This window comes from Parasteatoda tepidariorum, chromosome 1 (genome assembly GCF_982258835.1).
Source record: "Parasteatoda tepidariorum strain Cologne lab strain chromosome 1, Ptep-v5.0, whole genome shotgun sequence".
Lineage (NCBI taxonomy): Eukaryota > Metazoa > Arthropoda > Arachnida > Araneae > Theridiidae > Parasteatoda > Parasteatoda tepidariorum.
In genome coordinates this window covers 100,673,163-100,695,989 of record NC_141755.1, presented here as the reverse complement: position 1 = coordinate 100,695,989, position 22,827 = coordinate 100,673,163, and the positions used below count along the sequence as shown (strand labels likewise).

The window sequence follows — 22,827 nt, the reverse complement described above, 5'->3', positions numbered from 1 at the left end:
TTTTAATCGTTGAGCAAAGGATTAACTAAGTATTATTCTAGAATACTTTTAGCTGGATATCGTCCTCATACCAATGATGGGGTACCTCACAATTACGTCGGAACAACTTTAGAGTCATTATTATTTACATTTATTAAGTTTACATCAAACATTTTTTTAAATTTTAATTTATTACCGCCGTTGAAGAGCCGATTCAATTTATTGGGTTTACGTCTACTAATGTTCAACTCCGTAGCCTTGTAATTTTGAACCCTATCCAGAAGACAAGGGAACCCTTGGATCAAGTATCTGGAGAAATTCGCCTTCGTGGAGGACTTTTTGATGGAATTAACCAGCATTTGCGCTACATGGAGAGGAAGACCACGAGAACCTCCCACGGTTAGACTGACGGCAAGGGTGCTCTTAACTCATGATCTGTCTACCACTGCGGATATTTTACGGCAGCACTGTGGTCGGTGAAAGCCCAATGCGGAATTCATGTCAACCAGCCATCGCTGGGATTCGAACCCGGTTCACCTCATTGGTAGGCGAACGCTCTATCCCCTGAGCCATCGCTGCTTATTATTATTACTTACAAGCGAAAGTTGTTGTTTACCTATAAGTAACTTCAAAACTAACCGCTTTAAAACTCAATTTGGGTTTCAGTACGTCATTTTACCTACTTTATAATAAATTTTAATACATTTGTAGCGCATTTTTCCGTTAAGAAATCTCTGTAATCTGTACTTTTATATTACATATGTCATACTGTGTAACATTTATGACTTTTTTTATTTACTTTACTTACTTCCATTGTCCTTGTAAGCCAATTAAAAAGAGCGACTGCGATATTCGATTAAAAGAGAACAGAGCTCTGCATATTACTTAGTTTACCAAAAACATTCTGCGTTTGCCTCTTAAAATCAACTACTCACTTGTAAAGAAATTTTCTCTCTAAAAACAAGCGATCTCAAAATTTAATTTCAAAGCGCAGAATTAGGCCATTAGTTTTAGATAGCGATAGAAACAAATAGCTTATTAAAACGCGTTCGTATAATAAGTCTATGAATGAGAGAGAAAGAAAAAAAGAAAGAAAGAAAATCCTATTTGAGTAGTATATCCCACCCTCGTATTAAAAGGAGGAGCGAGCTTTGAATAAAATTAAAGAGAATCCTTAGTTTAAGAAGTAATGAATGAGCTGACAGGTTAAGCATTACCTTAATTAATATCCACCATAGAAGAATAAAATTTTGGAAAGTAGTAAAAAAAATTAAAATCAAGTGGAAAAAATGTTGGAAAGTTTTGAAAAGATAATGACTAGGATCTGGTATTATTTAGAGTAATGAAATATATTCTTTTAATAAATGGTTCATTGTTATGTGAGATTTTATGCTTTTATTTATTCATTAAGCTATAACGCACGCAGTGTTGCCAAGTTGTTAGTTTAAAATAATAAGAGTAACTGTTGTTTCATTTGTTCCAAGTAAAAACAGTGCGTTAAAAGACTTTCATTTTAGCTTTTAACGTGTTTTAAAAATAAACTAAATAAGCTTTAGATTTATTTTTACTTCTTAACAGCAATTATTTTCCATAAAAACGCTTTTAAGAAATATGAGAAAGTAAACGATTTTTTGATTCAAATATTCTTTTGTATCCTCAAACAGCAACTTGTGGTAGCCAGGATTTGTTTTTTTTTCCCTTCTTTTTTTTGGGGAGGGATCTAAAGAATTTTAGTTAACTAAAGTAAAAAAACCTTAAAAAAATAAGCAGAAAAAAAATTACCAACATTTATCGCAACTTTTGTTACAATTGCACAATTTATGATTTTGAAGATATTTAAAGCTAAGTTGCAATTTAATTCAGGAAAAAAAATTTGAGAACTAAAGCAAAATTATAATAAAATTCCTCTGTTAGCCGAAGCTATTTAGTTAGGAATCTCGTTGGTAGGGATTATTTATTTTGATAAAAATATACCTAGCTTTTTTCTTTTTTAAACCTACCTTTTTTTAAGAAAGAAAATTTGCTTTTTCTTTTTAATACTTATTGAAGAGTCAGAACACTTAATGTTTTAAAATCAGAAGGATGCATTTCGTAAGTTTTTTTAAAAAATTATTCTAACGATATAATATTATTATAAAAAACAGTTACATGTGCTGACTATTTACACGTTAGAGAGAACGTTGGTTCAATAAACGAGCTTGCGTGATTAAATTAAAACAATTTTTAAACTATTATCTTATCAGTAAGTTAAGAGGAAATCTATTAAGCACAACTAAATCGATATATTTACTTGCGTGGCACAAAAAATAAGCATATTTCTCTATCTAAACTGGCAACACCAAATAATTAATTTTGCTAGGTTGTCTTAAGTAATAATTTAGGTAGTGGTTAATATTAGTTATATAATATATAGTGTTAATAATTAATTAAAATTAAAATCAAGTCATTTCCATGCGGGCAAGAGCGAGTTGTTTTATGATTATGGCAAATATCTTTACAGCTACGCAAATTTAAATAAGCTTTAAGTATTCAAAATAAATTAGTATGTTAAATTTATTTTTAGAGCGAAAATTTTTGAAACTTGGAGTACAGATATTTAAATTAAATGCGTGTCTAATGATTTAAAAAGAGCAGTACTCAAAAGATGGACGCATAACACAAATCTAAACTTTAATAATTAAGTTTAAATTTAGTTCGCAGTAAATATATTTTAGGGTAAATTTATAATTCCATCTAGTGACATTAATTAACGTAAATTATTGCGAAAGTTTTGTATAAATGCCTTAAATTGTTTTTCCAACCAAAAGAGCAAATTTTGGACATTCATATTTATTAAGTAGGAAAATGCAACATTAAACAATTTTTTTTAATAGTGTCTAGATGCTTACAAGTAAGCTTAAATAAGATGGATAATTGACCATATTCTTAATAGATGGAAGAGATAGATCAGTTATATTTTATTGTGAGCTATGTTTAAAAAGCAAAATAGTGTTTTGTTGACAAAAAAAGTAACGTAAGAAACCTTGCTATAATTGTAACGAAAACTAAATTAAAGGAACAGATTAAATAATTTAAACGGATTTATCTGTTCTTAAAATAATTTTTCAAGCATAACACTTTTTTTAACGTTTTTATGAAATATTCTTGTAAGGAAAAGCCATTTCCTGATATGTGAAATATAGGATTGTCCAAAACATGTAAAGTCTATATTTTTTTTCCGAATATTTTACTAAAATAATCTTACATTATTTCTTAATAAAAAAATGTTTTGATTGCGTTTATTTAATTTAAATAGAGAAATATATTCTTATATTTAATACATATAACATAAAAATATCAATAGAATCCAGAATATTGTTCTAAACAAAGGGAAAGAAAGGGAAATATAGTTAATATTTGTTGAATATTTGCTCATATTTTATTAAGCATTAAGCAATAAACAAATATCTGCGTGGCCTCATTTACATTCGAAATGTTTCATAAAAATGTCACATGATTTGAGGCTATAGAAAGTGTCATTCTCAGAAAGCCCTTTTCTCTATGAAAGAGCGGCAGAAAATGTTTCGACACGATTTATTCTAAAAACTATTATTTATGAAAGTCAAATGACATATGATTTAGTAAATCGAAAAGCAATTTATCAATCGCATTCTAAATGACTTCTGTCGCCAAACAATTCGTTATAAATCACAAAAAGCGATCTGATATCAACACATAAATGTCAATGTTCCTGGCATAAAAATGAACGATTTTGAAAATGAAATTCCAATAATTCATTTGTTATAAAATTTCCAGTTTAATTTTTCATTGAATTCAAAAGAATTTAATATGCATTTATTTCAGTTTGATGCTTTTTTTTATTTCTAATGCAAATAAAATATTATAATGACAAAAAACTCTGCCTGGATACTTCAAAAAATTTAATTTTTTTTTGTTGAATTAATTTGCATGATTAATATTAAAATAAATACATATAAATAAAGAAATAAAAAATTGATTCTTTTGATTTTTGATATAATTGAAAATGCTATTACTTTATATTAACATTTTTTAAATTTGTTTTCAACAAAAATATCCATATTTTAATTGTCTTCTACCTTATTTGATAAGTTTTTAAAAATAATAAAAAAAAAGAATTATTATTACATATTTTTAATTTTATTATATTTGAAAACATTGTATTTTTAAAAGTTTTCGACATATTTTTCCCCACCTTAGTAACAAATTAAAATAAATACATATAAAACATATTGCTGAACAGTTAAATTCAAATAGAACAAATAGATCACGGTTAAATTATTCCCAGAATGATTTGTTATATTTATTATCTAAAACATAAAAACATATTTTTACAACATTTTGGAATTTTGGGAACTTTTGGGAGGAAAAGTTGCAAGGTTATAGAGATTATTTAAGTTAACCCCATTTACATGAAATAAATCATTGAAATTAAAATAGTTAAATTATTAATGTTGTATTTATTTGTAGAATTTGTGTGATGCATTACAATTAAATCGTACAATATGGCAAACGTACTTATGTGAATTAATTAAGCAATTAAGTATCAGCAATTCCAATTTGATATGTATAATATAAAAACTCTGCTTAAAAACTAAACTATTAATTCTCAAATAGTTTCCAGGTCTTTGAACAACATTAGACATTTTACGACTTCAAGTTGAGAAATATTTGAATAAGAAAATATTTACGCAAGGGGGGTATTCCCAAGATGAATATTAATGAGGTTTTCAAAAACATGGGGGAACATATCGAGTGGAATAATATCCAAGTCAATTTAAAACTTTTATCCAATATTTCTACATATTTGATTAAGCAAATATAATTCAATCAAGGGTGACATTACAGACTGAGTAGCAAATTATTATCACTAAAAAGCACCAGAACATTCAAATTGAATCGAATTAGTGACATAATTTACATCTTAAGATGGGATTTCATATTTTTAACACTTGATCATCTGGTGTTAACCATTTATAGAATCATTTTTGTTCTGGCTATATTATGAAGAATATTTCTGGATTGAGATTGATTTATCTAACTACATATGAAAATCTAATGGTGATGTCCTAGTTTTCCACTGTTGTCGTTGCATTTTTATTGACCGGAAAATCGCATGGTAGAATCTAATTTTTTCCACATTAATTTTCCTTAAAATTAATGTGGATCATAAAAATTAATTTCATTTCACGATTTAAAAAGTGATAAATCAAATTTTCAATTAAAAATTTTCTATTTTTTGAGAAAATAAAATTCAGTTTGTTTAGAAGCTCCCACGGGCCGCAGGTTTTCAACGCAGTTTATGCTAAAAAATATCGCTAGGAGTACAAAAAAGTCTCCCAAAGGCTCCTTTTCCTAAAAATAGTTGCCTTTTTAGCTTTTTCAGGCAAAAAAAGTTGCCATAGTCGCCTCATACCGAAAATAGTTTAATTTTAGTCGCCTGTGGTAACCCTGTTATATTTATCTATTTTTGTTTAATTTTATATTTTCAAATAATTGTTGTGTAAAAATTGCATACAAATATGGATAAAAAAATACATTAAAACATTACATCCAAAAATAGCAGGTTTATATTAACTAACTAATTTACAACTAAACACGAAATTTAAAAATAAATCACTATAAATCGCATTTCCGGCTACGTATTGTTATGTAATTCTCAACCTTTATGATGTGCCTCACCTTCCCTACAAATATTTAACAGCAGTACTGAATCAATCAGTATAGTAGAAAATTAAAGCTTTACTTCGAGTTAAACGTACTTAAACTGAGACTTTTTTGAAGCTTTACATGCCACAGGTACTATAAACGGGTATTCCGAAATATAAATGGTAAGTTGTTCGTCTAATTGGAAGAAATTTGCAAACATGTCAGCAAGTAGTGATAACAGTGTAAAAAAGGAGTAAATAACAGTGGTGTAAAATAAAATGAGACTTACATTCGTCCTTGTCTTTGGCCGTTACTGTGATAACAGTGTGCTGTATGTCCTCGTCTTCGTTTACTTCTGCTTCGTACAGAGCCTGGTCAAAGTAAGGTGGATTATCGTTCTTGTCACCAATTCCGATCCGGATGTATTTGGTCACTGCAAAACAATGATTCAATAAATATTACTATCATAAACACATTTAAAAATATATTCAAGGAAACTCAATGGAGAATACCGTACATTGTTGATACAAGTAAGAAATTCTCCATTGAACTTACTTCCATAAATATACAAAAATGTATCATTAAACCACCGTGATTTTCCATAGTTGTTATTTTTTAATCTCACTTACGAATATGTAAACAAATACGAATTACGAATTATGGTAGTATATTTATTATTGCACATTAAAATTCGTACTACAAAAGTTTTTTAAATGTCATCTTCAAAAAATAAGCATGTGTAAATTTATTATGAAGTTGGTTAGGTTAGTCAATAAATTATAGAACATGAATTTGCCCTTTAAGTTATTTTCAAAACTATAAAAAATAGGAAAATATTACGAGCAAGAACAAGGTACACTATTTGTTTATTTATGCCAAGGGTCTTCAAACTATGGTACTCGGGCCAAAATTGAGCCACAGACATTACGAGTCTAGCTTATGTTAACATGCCTGATATACTGAGTAGCTGTCCCTTCATACTTTATTAGACTTTAAAATTTACAACGTGAGTATATATGATAAAATAATAAGAAAAGGAAAACACAACAACTGCCAATGCATAATAAAGTTATACATTAACTGCTCGAAAGTTTCAAATGGAAAATTTCAGATCATCCACCATACAGCCCGAAACTTTCACTTATTCCTTTACCTGAAGAAGCATCTTGCAGGGCGAATTTTTCACAAACAATGATGAGATCAAAATTGAAGTTAAAATGCTTTTCCGATGACAGGCGGCAAAGTTCTATGCCTTTGGAATACAAAAGCTAATCGCCAGACCCAACAAATGCTTTTACAATGTCGGCAACTACGTCGGAAATGGGACATGCTTCAGTAAGTAATTTGTAATGTACATTTAATCAATTAAAAAATTTTCAAGTGCGTACGCAGTATCGCATTTTTACTTTTCGAAAACGCCTCATATTTTGCATTGGTACATAATCGTTTTTTTCGATAACATTTAATTTATCGATTAATCACTCATATTCATTTTAATCATGATTCATTTTAATTTATCGTTTTTTTTCTTTCCTCTTACAAGTTAATGTGTTTAGGGCTAAATTATATTTGTAACAACATCCTATTAGATTTTTAATTATATCCTAAAATTTCATAAACAATAACAGATGGGCCAAGTGCAAAAATAAGGTAAAGAAGTTTTTCTTCACATTGTATTTTTGACATTCGTTTATTGCAAGAACCAGGCACGGATATAAAATCAGTCCTTTTCCAATATATGTGGGGATGATGAAAACTACGCAATCTTATTGAAATCTAAATTTTATTTAGCTTTGACCAACAATTTGAGAATACGGAATTAACTTTTTCTTGCATCGACTCCCTCAACCATAAAATCATCGCCAGTAAAATCTTTTATGAAAACTCTTTATATTCTAGTAGTGTAGATATATTTCAATCGAAAATATAGATTTTAAATGAAGTCTTACAAGAGAAGGGAATAAATCAAGAACATTCGAGAACAGAAGTAGTCTCGCATCGCCAGTCACTCTCTCAGCACAAGAGAGTGTTCCATTAGGGGAATCGGAATATGAAATATACTTCAAATGAAACAAGTCCACTCGAAAGGATTTTTATTCTTTTTTTTTCTTCCCTCGACCGAATTATTTCTTTTTCCAATTTAAAACTTGTCATGGTTCGCTCTCCAATCCATTTGTTCTTCAATTACTTGTTGAAAAACGGAAACCCTGTTTGGAAATGTTATGAGAATACCAGCTTCGTATCACCTGGAATTTTCCTTAACTACTTCAACATCCCTTTTCTTTCGGAAAAAGGATTCATTTTAAATAAGGATTTGTTGGATATTAGAGAACAAAAAAAAATTTGTGTTTTAAGTTTAGTTCATTTAAATGCCTTTCTAGGACTTTTTTTCGATCTGAATGACGCTGCAGTACAAATGAAAACCCAATGCCAAAAATTTGTGTTCTAAAAGCCTTTGTAGAACTTTTTCTGATCTGAATGACGCTGAAACACAAATTAAAACCTAATGCCAAAAATGTGCGTTCTAAATGCCTTTTCAGAACTTTTTCTGATCTGAATGACGCTGCAGTACCAATGAAAACCCAACGCTAAAAATTTGTGTTCTAAATGCCTTTTCAGAACTTTTTCTGATCTGAATGACGCTGCAGTACAAATTAAAACCCAAGTCCAAAAATTTGTGTTCTAAATGCCTTTGTAGAACTTTTTCTGATCTGAATGACGCTGAAATACAAATAAGAACCCAACGCTAACATTTGTGTTCTAAATGCCTTTGTAGAACTTTTTCTGATCTGAATGACGCTGCAGTACAAATTAAAACCCAATGCCAAAAATTTGCGTTCTAAATGCCTTTGTCGAACTTTTTCTGATCTGAATGACGCTGCAGTACAAATTAAAACCCAATGCCAAAAATTTGCGTTCTAAATGCCTTTGTAGAACTTTTTCTGATCTGAATGACGCTGCAGTACAAATTAAAACCCAACGCCAAAAATTTGTGTTCTAAATGCCTTTGTCGAACTTTTTTCTGATCTGAATGACGCTGCAGTACAAATTAAAACCCAAGTCCAAAAATTTGTGTTCTAAATGCCTTTGTAGAACTTTTTCTGACCCTAAATGACACTACAGTACAAATTAAAACCAAACGCCAGTGCTTTCCGCTTACGTTGGTTTTTAACTGAATACGTGGAACAGTATATCATTGATGTAGCTAGAATTTTGTTTGGGAGAGGACCAAATTAAACAAATAATATTAATTTTTTTTTTAAAAGTAAATTCTTACTTAGGTCAACAAAGAAAAATTTCATTCCAGTTACTTTTTTTAAACAATTGCAATTTTGCCTCCCATATAAAACTAAAATTAATTAAATTTAATGAATGAATTAATATTTGGAAAAAAAACTGTATTAATATCAAGTGTCCACAACAAGTTTAGAAAATGTATTTGAACTTGAGTGGATAAATAAAAAGTATTTTATTAACGATTAAAAATGTGAACAAGATATAGGGAGAGTATGAACTAATAGTAAGAAATGAAAAAAAAAGGATAGTCTTATTTATGTTTTAAGTTTCTTTTTAACTTCTGTCCAAAAGTTTCTTAACAGGGTGACACTACCTTATAACAGAAAAACCAACACTAGTACTTCACGAAAGTTGCATTTACGTTGTTTTGTAATTGCTTTTCAGTACAGGAGTGAGAGATGTTGCTAAAATTTTGTTTCGGAGGTCTTATAATATATAAGCCATTGAGATTTTTCTTAAAAAATAGAGCGTTTTATTTGTGTTCTAAGTTTAGTTTCCTTAAGCAATATTTTTCTATCTGAATTACATTGCCGTATAGTTAAAAAATAAGCGTAAATGCTTTACAAAAGAGTTACACTTACATTGCTTTTTAATTGCACGGCGGTTCAGTTTCTCACTTGCGTAGCTAAAATTGCTTGGAAAGGATTTTGAAAATAATCAGCGATTTCAAAGAAATGAAGAGTTTTCTTTTCGTTCTAAGTCTAGTAATCTGGAACGTTTCTCCAGAACTTCATGATTTGTGTTATACTTTCATGCCAGTGATAAATCAAAGTAAGTGCTTAACAAAAGATTTGCACTTACGTTATTATCATTTTTTTTTTAATTTCACAGCGGTACAGTATTCAGTGGGGTAGCTAGAATTTTATTTAGGAGTGTGTTTAAAAATGATCAACCATTAAGATTTTTTAAAAAAATTAAAGTCTTTCATTTGTGTTCTAAGTTTAGTTAATTTAGCTAAGTTAGTTATTTCCCCCTAATAGAATTTTTGTAAACTAAATAACACTGCCATGCAATTGAAAAAAATCAACGTAAGTGCTTCATGAAAGAGTTGAACATAATGTTTTTTAATTGCGTGGTGGTGTAATATTTTAAAGGTTTAGCTTCTTTTTTTTGTGAGGAAGCCTAAAAATAATCGGATATTAAGATATGAAAAAAATAGTAAGTACACCACAGGCATAAACTATTTTATCGAGATGAATACTGTAGATTTGGCGTAATTGAATTATTTAGTTAAATCTTTTGCAGGCCATTATTTTGACCAAGCCTAATGCTAGTCTACAATTTAAAAAAAATTTTTTTTTTTTTGCCAAAAATGATTGCATGTGCGCCAAAGAACAAATCAGAGAAAAAGATACAAATTATAAATTTTTATGTTTTAAACTACGGCTTGTAATAATCTAAATTCCACTTATTTAGAATAGAAAGATGCTCAGTTTGAATTCTCACCTTAGCCGCAATTCTTATATAAGTATTGCAACTGACATCCTACATAATTGCAAGCCGACTATTAAAAATCAAACACCTCTGACATTAGCTTTTTTACGAAGATTAATAGTGTCCATAGGTTAAAATCTTCGTCATTGTATTAAACTGCTGTTTGTAGAAAATGCAACACCATGAAAGAATCATCAGAATCAAATGAAATTTAATGCAGAAACGACTTGTACTGATACAAATAAATGATGAAATTTTCAAAACAAAAGAAACAAATTAAGCGTCCGAAATCAGTATTTGGTGCAGCCACCACGCGCTGCAATAAGTGCTGCTATACGACGTGGCATGGAGTCAAACAGATGTTGAATATCTGCTTGAGGAAGAGAATTCCATATCGCTTGTATGCGCAACCAAAGTTCGTCTTTGGAAACTGCAGGACGCGGATCACGAGTGAGACGCCGACCAACCATATCCCACACGTGCTCAATAGGCGACATATCCGGCGAATAAGCAGGCCAAGGAAGAAGTTGCATGCGTTGTGCTGAACAGAAGTCTCTAACAGTCCGCGCAACATGTGGGCGTGCATTATCCTGCTGAAAGATAGCTCCAGGGATGCCTTGAAGGAAAGGAACGACTTCGGGCTGTAGCACTTCACGGACGTATCTGTTGCTATTGAGATTACCCTCAATTCGTATCAAATTGGATCGTCCATGATACGAAATCGCACCCCAGACCATAACTCCGGGTGTTCGACCACTATGTCGTTCAATAATACACTCAGGAAGGCAGCGTTGACCGGCATAACGTCTAACACGAACACGGCCATCATGGGTCCACAAATTGAAGCGTGATTCATCTGAAAAGACAACTTGGTGCCAATCAGCTCGCCAGTCTCTGTGCTCAAGAGCCCACTGCCGACGCAGCCGTCGATGATCCGCCGTGAGGGGAATCCTGTATAATGGCACCCTTGCACGCAATCCACGGCGCAGCAGACGACGACGAATTGACGAAGCCGACAATTGTACACCTGTAGCAGTAGACCAATGTGCTGCCAGCTGCCTGGAGGAAGCTGTGCGATCATTCACCGCCATGCGGAGCAGGTGTCGATCATCGCGCTCTGACGTCACCTTCTGTCGTCCAGTGCCTGTTTTTCGAGTTGTTCGGTGCTCGTCGGTCCACTGCTTCCAAACTCGCATCACTGTGGAACTGTTCCGCTGCATACGAGCTGCTATTGCGCGATAGGAAAATCCTCCTTCTCGAAGGCCGATTATCCTCCCTCGTTCAAACTCCGTAAGTTGCTTGAATTTCTTATTCTTCCGTCGTGGAGGCATACTCAGGTCTCACTAAACGTTTGCCACTAACAAATAATCATAGACTATTTTCAACGTCCCGCTACAGCACTTTATTTATACGCTTTCAGCATCAATTCAGAGGGCGCTGCGCGCGCCACGCACGCGCGATGGCTCTGAAACTTTATTAATTTGCATAATATCCTATAATTGACATTTGCTGCGAATTTCATTTGATTCTGATGATTCCTTCATGGTGTTGCATTTTCTACAAACAGCAGTTTATTTAGTTAAATTTTTAGAAAGCCATAGTTTATTCTTACCAAACTTATTCCCGTCTTCAATATTTTTTGGGTGAAAATCCACCACTAATCCACCCTTATGTCATCACGACGTTTTCTTAAAGTTTCTCATCTCCCAATGGGACCCTACGCCCTCTAGCGACACTGCATAAAACTGATTAGTTGACATTGTAGATTTGAATAGTCGACATTCTATGTTGTATGTATACTAGTATTTACGTTAATATTTTGAAACTTTTTCCACATTTATAAACTCATAAGATTTTCTAATCAATTCCAAATCTTTTATAATTTATTTTTGCTCTATTATACTTAAAAATTGATTAAGTCATATTTTTATTTACTCCCATTTATGTCATTCCATTCTGCCATATAATAAATTCTACTATAAACAAAAACAAAACAAAAAAACAAAAAACGAAAAAAAAAAAAACTCTGCATGAATAAAGCTTTTTTAAATTTATTTAGTTTAAAAGGATAAATAGTACATGTCACCTATGTGAAGAATATGTACTTTTCAACATTGAAAAAAAAATTTAAGAACAAGTAAAATAGCGAGAAATTTAAATATATACAAGAAATCATAATTTTCTTTAAAATACACTGAACAGCCAAAAAAACTGGTACAGGCATGAGTATGCAAATAAAGGGGTATAGAACCAATCGAAGTACAGGGCTGCGATCGGCAACGCGTATATAAGACAACGAGTGTCTAGCACAGTGAGGTTATACAGACGAGTGAGGTTATACAGATTTAAGTGAGTTTGAACGTGGTGTTATAGTCGGCGCACGGGAGATGGGACATAGCACCTCCGAGATAGCAATGAAATTTGGATTTTCACGTATGACCATTTCACGAGTATACCGTGAGTATCGGAAATCCGGTAAAACATCAAATCTACGACATCGCTGGGATATTTAAGATGCCCTGCAGGATTCATGGTGTCAATTATCTCCAGCACTACTTCACACATTGATCGAATCCATTCCACGTCGTGTTGCGGCACTTCTGCGTGCTCGCGGGGGCTCTACACGATATTAGGCAGGTATACCTGTTTTTTGGCTCTTCAGTGTATATATACTTGAGTCTTCATTTACACACGATACTTAACGAATTAAAGCATAAACGATTACTTCACAAATTCAATCAAAAATAATAAAAGAAGACGAACTTATCAATCTAACTAGTAGTTTCGTTTGGTAGTTAAGCATTTTAACAAAACGTGGCGCTGAAATCGTTCGGACGATAATGTTTTACCAAGCTTTGAAAAAAAAACACGTCGCTTTTTTATATACACTCAAGCTTTATACTCTAATCTTTTATTATATATACTCTAATCTTTTTATATATATACTCTTTTTTACATACAGAGTGGAAACAAATTATACATTTTTTCTACTATTTCGACATTATAATTAGTCCTGTTTACGCATGCAAAACTTCTATAACTTTAACAACTCATCTAATTTAATTAAAACGGAAAACGAAGGCATTTTTAGAATAAATGCAGATGATTTCGAGCAAATCGATTGCTCTTCCCAACAAAGGTGAAAATACAATTCTTGTCCTTCTCCCCATTAAACTTCCATTTTCATAACTCTACTTATACAATACCCAAGGATGTCCAAGTTTCGTTTTCAATTTGTTCTAAAAGGGAACTGCCATGAATAATTCATCAGAGAGAGAAGTGGTTAATGACGTCGGGAGAAAAGAAAATGAACAATCTTAATTCGGTTAGGAACGACGAATTGTTGTTTTATGAACACTGATTGCCACACTCATTTATTTCGACTTCGTGGAACAAAATGATAATGCGCCTTCACTTAAATGCAAATCAAACGCTGTTTTCTCCGTTGCAGCAACCTTTACGAACTAAGTTATAAAATTGTTAGAATAGATACGTTGTGTGTGTATTTATTTAATTTTATATTAGTTATTTTTAAATCCAACATTTTATTTAAAATTTTACCTGCAGAGTTTAAGATTTTATGGTAAGGTAAGGATGAAAAAGAAAATTTAAACTTTTGTACAATTTAAAAAAAAAAAATCTCCTCAGCAAAGATAGGGAGTTACATGTTGGGTGTATTGCGTTAATCTTAATTTGGACTACTTAAATAAAAAACTGCAAAAAGGAAAAAAAATATTACAAAATATAAGATTTTATTCAAAGTATAATGAAAATTCTTCTACATTCCATAAATGTTTTTAAATATGAAAAATTACAAAAAAAAAATTCGATCCTGAAAACTGAATGATTATATATATATATATATATATATATATATATATATATATATATATATATATATATATATATATATATATATATATATATATATATATATATATATATATATATATATATATATATATATATATATATATATATATATATATAACCGTGAATGACCGAAAACAAGAGAATGTCGACTTTCACCGGTGAATGTCAACAGTCACATAGTCGCTTTGGTGAATGTCCGAAATATTTGTTATATCTGATTTGATATTAATTCATTCCTTGATATTATTATATTTGCTCGATATTTTAATGTCTGCTGAGGATAGATTAGGAGAAACATCAGTGTTCGGAGAATCGGTTAAATGTATACCGGGCAGTGGCACTTGACCATAAAAAAAAATATGTAGTGCATATCAGGCCAATGTATACCAGGCAGTGGCACTTAACTAGACCAAATATATATTTCGGACAATTACCAAAGCGATTATGTAATTGTCAACATTCACCGGTGGAAGTCAACAACATTTCGGTCCTTCGCAGTAACATATATATTATACAACGCGGAACCAAAATTGCATTTATTTCTTATTTAAGTTGGCAACTCTTGTTGTATCTATAGTTGCCTTTGAAAAATACTTCAGACATATTTCACTAGATCAGTTGGTGGTGTACATAAACTATACACCACATACTTAAAAACTACTTATCATTAAAGAAGAAATTTCATGCACCAACAAAAATATTCTTAACGCAAATAATTACAATTAGTTTGCTGTCTAAACTAAAACAAATTTTTTTTTATCTTTAAAATATTTTTAAAACCTAATTGACAACATAAAAATCTGGTGGCATCAGTAAGGTACCACCAGATTTTTATCTTACCAATTGGGTATAATATGAAAAAAACACAACTACTTCGATTTAGTAGGAACAACATATGACGCAATGCTAAAAGAATGGAATTTAGTTGTTGTTTATTTAGTTATTGTTATTAGTAGTTGTTGTTATTTATTTTAGTTGTTGTTGTTTATTTAGTTGTATTTAGTTTCAATAACTTTTCTTTATAATGCAATAAAATCTGGCGAGCAGCTGTTTAAACGATCGAACACTTCGTTTGTTTATTTGTGGCTTGAAGTTAGGCTCGCAGAAGATGCCGTTCATGGGTTAAATTTAGTAGGAACAACACAACCTGTGACGTAGGCTATATTATACCCAATTAGTGTTAGTGATGTTAACATTACTAATACGTAAAATAAAGAATTTGTGTGTGTGTGTGTGTGTGGTAAAAACTGAAGAGCAGGACTACAACAAACCAAATGAAAATATAAAGCGGATTTTGAAAAATAAAGAGGATAAAAGCAAGGTTATTTAAGAGCCCTGTCGTTGTGTGTGTAGTTTAAAAAAGATCATAACAAAGCGAAGAAAAAGAACGCATGTTTTTTAATGCGTAGTTTTCACACTTTCACACATTTTAATTTATAATTATTTTAAGGCAGGCATTGAAATATACATATCCCGCACGAGGAGCAGTGATCGAAAAAAAAAGATTTTAGAACTTACATAATAGATTCACCACATTTAAGCTTTCACTTCTGTAGGTTTTTTCTTCCTTTCACATTTTCAACACACCTCATGATACGAGTAGCATACTCCCGGATGAAGAGAATTTTACGTCGGGAGCAAACTAGATCCCATTAGCATATTCCATGAAAGATAAATTACGGAAATCTCTTTACGTTTTACTTGAAAGGAGCAATCCGTCTTATAAAAAGAGTAAATTGACCATAAGAGACATTAAGAGCGGCGAATGAAGCTGGGCTGTTTTGGGACCCAAAAAAGAAAGGCTCGCAAAATTATGGCAATGCTTTGAAGGACGTATCTCTAAGGAGACCGTTTGTTATATAGAAAGATTTAAAATATGCTCTTTGTTTTTTGTGAGAGTAAATTATAATTTAATGAAATTAACAATGTATGGCAACAGAGAGAGAGTCAAAAATATGTGTTTAAGGTGCAGCTAAAGAAGAGATTGATGCATCACCTAATTTTTTTATTAAATTAATCCGTGGTATTTTCGGGTGTATTTTACTATTATCGACGTTAGCCATAAAACTGGGTACTTGCTCTTTAAGAAGAAGAAGAAGACCCCCCATACCCACACATGTGACCTATGACGTCAGCACCAGCTAATCTGTATCAGCAAAATGGCGTATTAAAGTTGAGCTATGTTTCTCTACATAAGTTAGAATGTTAAGTAACGATCAGTTAATTAAAGGCAGTGCCGTATCGCACATTGAATTAGTTGAAATATAATTCTTTTTCGTCTGCTTCTTTCATTTAACATAGGTTTATTATTTGTTTAAGCATATTATTGTAACCGTGATATATATATATATATATATATATATTTCTGTTACACGGCGACAAAAAAAGCCTCATTACAACTCCCCGAATGGCAACGCTAGAAAATCGACCAATGATTGCCGCTAAAAATGTCACATGACAAATCTAGCTGAGGTGGCTTAACATATAGCGCTTTTAAAAACGGAAACTGAAATAATAATTCAGCTGCGGCAACCTCATACTATTTAGCTAGGGGCAGAAGTGAGTAGTCTTTGTCGATAGATCTCTATTTTAGTATTTTGTCGAAAGCGCAATTTTTCACGAATTTATATACTATTACGAATTTATTTGACGATTTTTGATTTATATCACGAATTTATTTGTTTTATTATTGTTATTAGTTATTCATTGAAAAATGAGTCTCAGTCAATGAGTCTTTATTTGAATTCAAATTTATTTTAATGACTTAGTATTTACTAAAAAGATGTAATTTAAAAAAAAAAAAAAGTTGTTACATGGATTTGAATGATTGTTTTGAATTCTTAGAATTTTTTGCATTTGCAATGAATCTAAGTTAGTAGCGAGCGAAGCAAGCCATATAAGATTGTGTAGCAATTTTCGGGAGTTGGCGAGCGCTAGCGAGCAGGGGGCGCATCCCACTAGCATTTTTTTATTTGTGTGCCTGGAAACTTCGATGCATAATTAGTTTGTTTATGTTCTACAGCTTCACGTCGGTCTTTGTGTAAATATATAGTAAGAGAATTAAAATATTTGAGAAAGAATCTTTGTGAAAAATTTAGAATGTGTCACTTAAGAACTGATACTACCCTTTGGTTTCGCAACAAATTTAAATTGTAAAATTCTGCTGAAACTCAGTTTCTGGTTAGCGTGATATTTTCTTATTGTCTCTGCTTTTAATGGCATCATCGACGAGTTAAAATAATTTCTATTTACCCGTTATGTGGTGGGTTCTTGGTTTATTTTCATGTGTATATACATAGGCGTGTTTTCAAATCGCCAAATATCAGAGAAGGCCCCCGATTCTGCAGAGATGGAAATAATATTTATATTTCAGCTGGTTTACTTTGCTAAAGTGTCCCAAACTTACTGTCGGTGATTTAATGGCTACCGGAAAATAGTTAAAATCGTTAATAGTTAGAATAGTTAATCTTGAAAAAGCAGCGTCAGAGCAGACAAAGCCGCTGGCAACAGCTAGACGGTAAAAGAATTCGGTTAATATAATGCTTAAAACTAATTAAGACGTTAGGATTGGATGAGGGATTGAAGAATTAGAATATTTAAATACAGCTGATATGTACATTTGGCTTGGGTGGCTAAAGGTGGCTAGGTTTTATATTATGTCGATCTGTATTTCTCAAATGTATACGTTACGGTGAATAAGCGAAACCAAGAGAATGTCGATTTCGCCTTTGAATATCAACAATCACATAGTCGCTTTGTGAATGTCTGAAATATTTGTTACGCCCAATTTGATATTAATCTATTGATATTCTGTGACTAATCTATTGATATTGATATTATTACATTCGTTCGATATTTTACTATGTACTGAGGATAAATTAAGAGAAACAAAAGTGTTCGGATTACCAGTTGAATGCATACCGGGCAGTGGCGTTTAACTGGACCTAATATATATTTCGGACATTTACCAAAGCAACTATGTGATTGTAAACATTCACCGGAAGTCAACAACCACCGATTTCAGCCATTTACAATAACATATTCAATCTATTAATACTCTTGCATTAACTATCTATAAAGTACCAAATAGGACTGGGCTATAAATCGATATATCGCGACATATCGATTTAACGCCTGTATCAGCAAGCCGAAACAGCGACTTTCGTTCCAGGCGATGCATCAGAAATCTGATTTAAGCCGTCGAGTAAAGAAGACGAACGATATAGCGATATACGATATAGCGATACAAGAGATGCAAGGATCTCTTACTTTCCGATGCCAACTCGCGCTGGGGAAGACGATGTACGTATCGTTATGTTGAAACATATATCGTGATCTCGCATGTTCGTTTCCGCACCGTTTTTTTTCTCTCCTTTGTCGCGACTTGATATCGTTTCTTGTAGATTATTTTCAGTGGGACTGACTTTGTGATCGCCGTTTTGAATGTAATCTATTATTGAAAAGAATATATAAAGAAGTGTTTCTTAATTAATTAGGTAAATTTTTTTTTGAAACAAAACTTCTTATTTATTTTTAAATGTGAAAATTAATTTTGATATTATATATTTAAGTATTATGTTGCATTATCGAATTTATTACAAACGGAAATCTAATTTAAGGTGCCCATAAGGAATTAAATTAAAAAGTAATTAAATTTGTTAGGCCATTTTTTACTTTATTTTAATTTATTGAAAACTTTTTGGATAAAATAATTTAATAGGTTTTTATTACTGATTTTAAATTTATAAATCTTTAGTTGTTTTCATTTTTATAAATAAAATTATAACAAAGCTTATTTTTCCTCTTTTGGATTTGAACATAAGTCAATCAACTTTGTTTATTCAAAAAAATTAGTAATGTTTGCGATTGCGACTTCTTTTTTTAAAATCATTTAGCACTTCGTTTTATTCAAGAGTATAATCGTGTTTTTTAATTTCCTTTCAATATTGTCAGTTGAATATATTATTGAATATCATAATTCTTTTGTTTTTATTTTTAAGAAATTAAACCTTACTTTGTTTTTTCGTTCAGAATTCGGTAATTATTCAATTTAACTTCATTATTTATGTGAAATAATAATGATAAAAAATAGTGTTGTTTTAAAAGTGTTTTTTTTCTTGTTTAATTTATTTAGCACTTTGTTTCAAGCATACAAATAATTTTTAACGAACATATTTTTTAAATTTTCTTTCTATATTGATAGGTAAATATATTGATAAATTTCAATTTTATTTATTTTTTTATTATTTATTTTTAAACTAAGAAATCTTTCGTTATTTGCGCGATAATTTTTAGAAAATATAACATTAATATCTTTCTTAAGCAAAATAGCATATACATCAAATTCATAAATTGATTTAAATCAATCTGAGTATGACGTTTTGATAGAAATCCGACTTTCTGCGCTTTACAAGTAAATGAATTTCAAAAATACTATATCGCGATACATCGCTATATCGCGATGCAAAACTGACGATGCATCACGATACAAAATTTCTTATATCGCCCAGTCCTAGTACCAAGTATAAATTTAATTCTTGTTCCGAAGTTGTTAGTCTGGATATTCATAGGCATATGAATAATCAAATTTACAAATGTGTCAATATATTGCTGGTATTTGTGTTCGTCAATTTTTGTTTAATATTCTTTAAATCTCTTCACCCTCTGCTTGTTTTTAGCTATAAATAAAAAAATAATATTTATTCGTTGAAATGAACTGCAATTAAAACATATATGCAATTATTTCAAATTATATTTGTTTATTGAAATTGTATAGTTATTTATTTATTGGCGATCGAAATGGGCTACAGATGGCGCTGAGTAGAACTTTCTACCTATGGCAACACTTGGCATGCTTTCACCATTGGCGCGTGGAGAGTCATAGAAGAAGGAAGTACGTTACTTTCTGTCTTGAATTTCAAATAGATTAATAATTTTAAAATTGGAAACTGTATGGAACTGAAAACTACACTCAACATAGTTCTAAAAGAAAACGTAGTGAAAATTTAAGAAATAAATGTATTTAAAAATTAAAAACGAAAAATATTAAGAAAAGGGAAAATATCGCCAGATGGCGTGTTCGAGCATTGCGATCGCGAATATATTTTGTTTAGGGTTTACGCTGCCAGCAGAAGATTGAAATAATATTACAATTGTTATAACTACACGAGTTATGTATGAATAAGTTAGACAATGTAGTTTAAACAAATTCGAGAAACAAATTTAGCTGCAAAAAAAAAAGAATAAATAAGTAAGATCTTCGTGATTTCAAATAAAACTTAATTTGGGAAAACTGAAACTGTATATAGATTCTCTTTAGACGAGGTGCAAATCAATACTTATGAAAAATTGCCCAACATGATGAAGAAAGAAAATAAAAAACCTACTTTCTTTTTGCTCTAGGGCATCTAGTCAACCTCCACTATTTTTTTGTGTACAGAAAAAAAATATTGCAAAAGGGATGATAACCAACAAAAAACTGCTGCTGGACACTGCATTTTCCGTTATCCAGTTATAAAACCAGATTAAAGGGGAGGGGGAAGAAAATTCCAGCGGTTTTCAAAGGAAAATATATATATATAAAAAAAGATTATATGTGCCGAAAAAAATCATTTTTGTCATACATCTCCAAGTTAAGAAAAATGTGACAAATAAATAACAACAGCTCTCAAGATACTTAAAAAACGTAATTTTGCACAGGTTATGACATTATACAGAATTAAAATATTTCTCATTGTTGCTACAGGACATCAATTTGCATTTTTAAACCGAAAAAAGTTTAAGACAGTTAAAAACAAGTGGTCTTTTTTTAAGTTCAATTAGGACCGTTTTTGTACAGTATCTTCTTTACTAGAATTACATTTTAGAATTTACATGAAATGAGTTTGGTCAAAATTAAAAAAAAAATATGACAGCAAATTTAAGCACATGCACGGTGGCCATGCTTTGCCCTAAGAAAATAATGGAAATGTTTGGAAGCCGTCTTTTTTATGTCAGCCATGACCAGTATTGATGTGATCTATTTTGACCAGTTTTGGTCAGTGTTGTTGCGTTCTAAACAACTTCATTAGTGGTTATGAATGAACTCAAAAACTTATTGTTAGTAGCTTCATTTAAAGCATCATCGACCAACGCACAACCATCTTCAATAGACTAATTCGAAAAAAAAAAAAAAAAAAACCCTGACCGGTTATCCTGACGGCAGGGGGACTCTAACCCATGATCCGTCTACCACTGAGGATATTTCACGTCAGCACTGTGGTCGGTGCAAGCGGGATGCAGATTCGTACCGACCAGCCATTGGTGAGATTCGAACCCGGTTCACCTCATTGGAAGGCAAACCCTTTATCCTTATCTCTAATTAATCAACATATTTGAGATCGCACCCTCCAACTATTGAGTCCCAGTATAGGAATTAAATCAGAAGTTATTTAGAGTGACCTTTTTCTGCGTAGCGTTAACCTAGTCATTTCAACTTCAACCTAGTTTTAGGCGCAGTATAGCCAAGACATGACTATGCCAAAAATCTACATATCTCACTCGCAACTAAACATGAAAAACATAAATATCGCACCAAAAAAAGCGAAATTTTTTCTTTTTACTTACAAGACGAAGTTTCAAGTGCCATGGTAACAAAATAGAGAAAGCCTGAATGGTAAACCTTTGTAGTAGAACGCCGGCAGTTCCAGTGACTGTATTAGTACAAAGCACTTTCCCACCAAACGAACGGAAGCATCTCATAATGATGACTAAGAACTACTACTAAAACGAGATGCAAGCCTCGTTGGCTCAGGGGATAGAGAGTTTGCTTGCCAATGAGCTGAACCGGTTCGAATCCCGATTCGAATTCCGCATCCGATTCAAACCGACCACAGTGCTGACAAAAAATTTCCTCAGTGGCAGACAGATCTTGTGTTAAAGTCCCCTTACCGTCAGGCGAACCATGGAAGGTTTTCCTCTCCACGTTACGTAAAATGCGGATTAATTCCATATGGCTCAGAGGATAGAGCATACGCTTTCCAATGCGGCGAACCGGGTTCGAATCTCAGTCGATACGAATTCCTCACCCGGTTTGCGCCGACAACAGTGCTGACATGAGATATCCTCAGTGCTAGACGGATCATGGGTTAGAGTCCTCTTGCCGTCAGGCTAACCGTGGGAAGTTCTCGTGGTCTTCCGCTCTATGTAACGCAAATGCGGATTAGTTCCATCAAAAAATCCTCCACGAAGGCAAATTTCTCCCATTACTTGATCCAGGAGTTCCATTGTCTTCTGGATTATGTTCAAAATTACAAGGGTTCGGAGCTGAACATTAGTAGTTGTAAACCCAAAAATTGGGTCGGCTGTTCAACGACCGTTATAACATAAAATAAAAATACTTGATCCAGGAGTTCCCTTGTCTTCTGGATGGCGTTCAAAATAACAAGGCTACGGTATGAACATTAGAAGTTCGGCTGTTCAATGCTGGTTTAAAATAAAATAAAACGAGATATTGACTAAAAAGCGTAAAATGGATAACCCTGCAAATTCAGCAATTCTGATTTACTTTTTCCCGCTCTTCTTAAACGGATTTTCAGG

General features: G+C 31.8%; 1 protein-coding gene across 3 annotated transcripts in view; it reads right to left on the bottom strand.

Annotated features, from left to right (window-relative positions):
* CadN (neural cadherin) overlaps window positions 1-22,827 on the bottom strand; it is a 532,539-nt gene that overhangs the window by 118,139 nt on the left and 391,573 nt on the right. For all 3 annotated transcript variants that reach the window (XM_087149551.1, XM_087149545.1, XM_087149554.1), the window contains one exon: window positions 5,936-6,079. In XM_087149551.1, the coding sequence (XP_087005677.1) occupies window positions 5,936-6,079 (144 nt within the window). The remainder of the gene's footprint in view (window positions 1-5,935; window positions 6,080-22,827) is intronic.